Source organism: Macadamia integrifolia, chromosome 9 (genome assembly GCF_013358625.1).
Source record: "Macadamia integrifolia cultivar HAES 741 chromosome 9, SCU_Mint_v3, whole genome shotgun sequence".
Classification (NCBI taxonomy): Eukaryota; Viridiplantae; Streptophyta; class Magnoliopsida; order Proteales; family Proteaceae; genus Macadamia; species Macadamia integrifolia.
Genome location: NC_056565.1, coordinates 30,493,326 through 30,497,500, shown reverse-complemented (window position 1 = coordinate 30,497,500; position 4,175 = coordinate 30,493,326). Strand labels below are relative to the sequence as shown.

The 4,175-nt window shown below is 37.5% G+C and overlaps 1 protein-coding gene across 1 annotated transcript; it reads left to right on the top strand.

The window, feature by feature from the left end:
* The first annotated feature begins 948 nt into the window (after nt 1-948).
* LOC122089699 (laccase-15-like) lies at nt 949-3,985 on the top strand. Its single transcript, XM_042659398.1, has 6 exons — nt 949-1,104; nt 1,204-1,355; nt 1,452-1,696; nt 1,797-1,925; nt 2,613-3,551; nt 3,661-3,985. The coding sequence occupies exons 1-6, from the start codon at nt 949-951 to the stop codon at nt 3,789-3,791; spliced, it is 1,752 nt and encodes a 583-aa protein (XP_042515332.1). The 3' UTR covers nt 3,792-3,985.
* The last annotated feature ends 190 nt before the right edge of the window (nt 3,986-4,175 follow it).

Sequence of the window (4,175 nt, the reverse complement as noted above, 5' to 3'; positions counted from 1 at the left end):
GGTCCAGATAAAGGTACGGGAAAAGCCCTTGAGTAGTAATCTAGATGGTTTTAGTAAGCAAAATATAATTAAAAAAAAAAATATATATATATATATATATATAAGATTTGCGTCCAGGCATTCCCAGATGACACACATACAATTAAAATTATTTCAAACCTTCACCTTTGACCTGACCTTCAGCAGTGGAAAGACATAAGATCCACGAATTAACTTAAGCTTTATTTAGGATATTGCAATTTTTTTTTCAAGTAATTATATCCAAAGTAATAAAATCTGGAGAAATATCATACTTCTCAAATCTGTTCGATTTTACAGCCCTTTTTAATAAACATATCAGCTATGAAATTAACCTCAAGATAAGAATGAGATATATACCACTGAATTGAATTTAGATAACTCAAGTTTTATAGCTAGCCTTATTAATAGGATAGTTCTCCCAAAAAAAAAAATTAGAAAAATTTCAAGTTTACCCTTAAGCCATTGTTTAGCAACTAGCATTATCAAAACTATCTTGCACCCACGCATCGAGTTTGAATCAAGTTCGAATATGAAAACCATTTTCATACACTCCCTGATCTTAACATGTAATACACGTTGAGGTGGTAGAATGAATACAATAGTCATAGAGTGGATAACAGCCATATTATGGTATGCTGCATTGAATGCTAACGAGAAGGAGACAGACCTTTCAATCATGGGGTACCACAAATGTCACTTTCTGAAATCAAATTGGTGCCTACCACCAACCTCAGTTATAAATTTTTCTATTTCGGCGTGTAGAATAAGGCATGCGTGTATACATGTTCACATACTAAAAAGAATATACTCTATCTTACCAAAAAAAAAAAGAATATACTCTATAAAACCCCATTGAAGTATGATTTAGAAAGCATCAGGGAAAGAAGAAAAGGAGATTGAGGTCTTACATGCTTCAGTCGTGAGATAATGGAACCGAGGAAGAAGGGTCTGATCTTGAAGCTTCTGGGGCTTATTCTAGGGCTTGTGTTATTGGAAGTCCTCTTCATGGGTTTGGGTTTTAGGGAGACCTACCCTTTTAATTATTTTTCTTTTCCTGATAAACCCTCCCAATTTGAGTGGAATGTAAGTTAATTGAGTCATGTAGTAATGTGAATGGCTTATTGCCTGTTATTTGCCACTGCAGCTTCACCCTTTAAGCACATGCTTTGTTGTCATTTGTAGATCACTGAAGCTCCATATACCAGACTTTGTAGCACCAAGAAAATCTTGACAGTGAATGGAAAATTTCCAGGGCCAGCTTTGCATGTCTTCAGAGGAGATAGAGTGTTTATCAATGTTGTCAACCATGGAAATTATAATATCACCATGCACTGGTATCATGAACTTACTTCTTTGCTTTCCAATCTAGAATTTGATCGATGGGCTAGCTAATTTGTATTGAAGCATCAACTGTAAATTAATGGTGGCAGGCATGGAGTGAGGCAGCTGAGGAATCCATGGTCAGATGGTCCAGAGTACATAACACAGTGCCCAATCCAACCAGGTAGGAGCTTCAAATATGAGATTAAGTTTACTACAGAGGAAGGAACCATTTGGTGGCACGCACACAGCGACTGGTCACGAGCCACAGTCCATGGTTCCATCTTCGTTTACCCCAAGCATGGAACTTCATACCCTTTCCCCAAGCCCTATTCTGAAATCCCCATCGTTCTTGGTAAGTTATTCAATAACAAAACACACACACACATACACACAAAACCATGTTTGATGTCTCAGAATTGCACCAAAATTGTCCTTGTTAAATGAAATTGCAGGAAGCTGGTACCAAGGAGACGTGATGAAGATAATTGAAGAGGCCCTTGAGACTGGAAGAGCGCCCAACAGCTCAGATGCTCATACGATAAATGGACAACCTGGAGATCTCTATCCATGCTCCAAGGCAGGTGGGTGAGAAATATATTTATATAGGAGAAGAAAGGGACATAGTTCTCCTTTCAAGTTAAGATGAAGGAGAAATTAATTCCTACACTAATATGGGCCCGTGGGACTAGTTTGGATAGTCCTACAGCTTTTTTTTTTTTTTTTTTTGGCTGATGGTAATGCCGTAGGTGGATCCTGATCAAGTTAACATTTGTTGGTTTGTGCTTTACTGATGATAGTACGGTAGGTGGAGTTTCAAGTCATCTTACTTCTTTGTTTTCGTTGATTAATGCCAGATTGTTAATCTTGTATGTACATCCTAGCTTATTCTTTAATGGGAAATGGCTAGGTATGTCGTCGGTATATTCAGATCTGTGTCTATCTCTCTCTTCTTCTCTTTAAAAAAGTCCCCTATGTTCTTCCCATCCCAGTCCTTACATTGTTTAAGCCAGTAGCTCTAAACATATCTAACCTCCTCCCTCTTCTTTAATATATCATGTTGCTGACTTTTACAATATTATATATATAACTTTGTGAGTTACCTAGGTGAAGGAAAGCTTTCTACCAAAATATCAAAATCCATTTTCTTAGGAAAACTCGAGTAACAGAAAAAGTACATCCATCAAAGGTCATAAACCAACTCTGCCATCACAAGCAATTTTTTTTTGGAAAATTGATATTAAACCATAATTTTATAAATGTTGTTGCAGGAACTTGTAAGATGCTGGTGGATAAAGGCAAAACCTATCTTCTCCGCACCATCAATGCAGAGATGAATGAGGAAATGTTCTTTGCCGTAGCTAATCATTCCCTTACTGTTGTAGGATCAGATGGAAGCTACCTCAAACCCACAACAACCGATTATATAATGATAACCCCAGGACAAACCGTGGATTGCCTCTTGAAAGCTGATCAAAACCTTAGTCACTATTACATGGCCGCTAGATCTTATGCTAGTGGGAAAATGGTTGCCAATGATGCAGCCACAGCAATTATAAAATATGGTGGTTCTTACACCCCTCCATCATCTCCTTCCTTCCCAACTCTCCCCTACTATAATGATACTGATGCAGCAACCAACTACACTAGTCGCCTAAGAAGCTTAGCTAGTAAAGATTACCCAGTTGATGTCCCTAAATCTTTTGACACCCGAGTCTATACAACCATCTCTGTCAACACATTGCCTTGTGTCAACAACTCATGCCTTGGACCCAATGGTTCACGATTCTCTGCTAGCATGAACAACATTAGTTTCAGGATCTCATCAATTGACATACTTCTTGCTTATTATGATAAGATCAAAGGAGTTTATGAACCTGATTTTCCTGATGAACCACCTTATTATTTCAATTTCACGGCGGATGACTTGCCGGATGATCTTTTAACGTCGACGGTGGGTACTAAAGTGAAGGTGGTAGAATTCAACTCAACAGTGGAGGTTGTGTTTCAAGGGACTGAATTGTTTTCAGGGGAGAACCATCCAATGCACCTTCATGGGTTTAGATTTTATTGGGTTGGATGGGGAATTGGCAACTTTAACAAGACCACAGATCCCAAAGGGTACAACTTGGTTGATCCACCTGAAATTAACACGGTTGGAGTCCCTAAGAAAGGATGGGCTGCTATTAGATTCCGAGCAGACAACCCTGGTAATTAATTAAGAACACAGTTTGATTAAAGTGTTAATATATATATGGTAATAAAATTTTAACTTGTGATGATTAATTTGACACAATATATTGATCATGGTTTTCTCAGGGGTGTGGTTCATGCATTGTCATTTGGAGCGTCACACTAGCTGGGGTATGAGCACAGTATTCATAGTGAAGAATGGTAAATCCCCGGCAACAAGTATCCGACCTAAACCTGAATACATGCCTCCCTGTTGAGAGAGAGAGAGAGAGAGAGAGAGAGAGAGAGAGAGAGAGAGAGAGTATACTTGAACTACTGTACTATCATTGTTTTCCTTCAAAGTTAAGAACTAGGATTTTGTGTATAATTTATTTGTTACATGAGGTTCTTGGTGTTTGTTAATACAAGATCCATGGATTCTTTACAAGATTAGAATTAGGCCATGACCCAAATTTTAAAGAAAGAGACATATTTTAAGTTATTATAATATATATATATATATATTTTTTTTTTTTTTTTTTTAATTGACATTCACAACTCATAGTTGGGATTTGGGAGTATGAAGTTGGTACCATATGGCAAAAGTATATCTTATGGGATAATCTCTCAATTAATGGATTGTAGACCGTTTGCTGCATTAG

Excerpts from the sequence above, each read along its gene's own strand:
- LOC122089699 (XM_042659398.1), top strand. The coding sequence starts at position 949 with ATGGAACCGAGGAAGAAGGGTCTGATCTTGAAGCTTCTGGGGCTTATT. Across the intron at positions 1,105-1,203 it reads CCTCCCAATTTGAGTGGAAT|ATCACTGAAGCTCCATATAC; the intron begins GTAAGTTAATTG and ends TGTCATTTGTAG. Across the intron at positions 1,356-1,451 it reads TATAATATCACCATGCACTG|GCATGGAGTGAGGCAGCTGA; the intron begins GTATCATGAACT and ends TAATGGTGGCAG.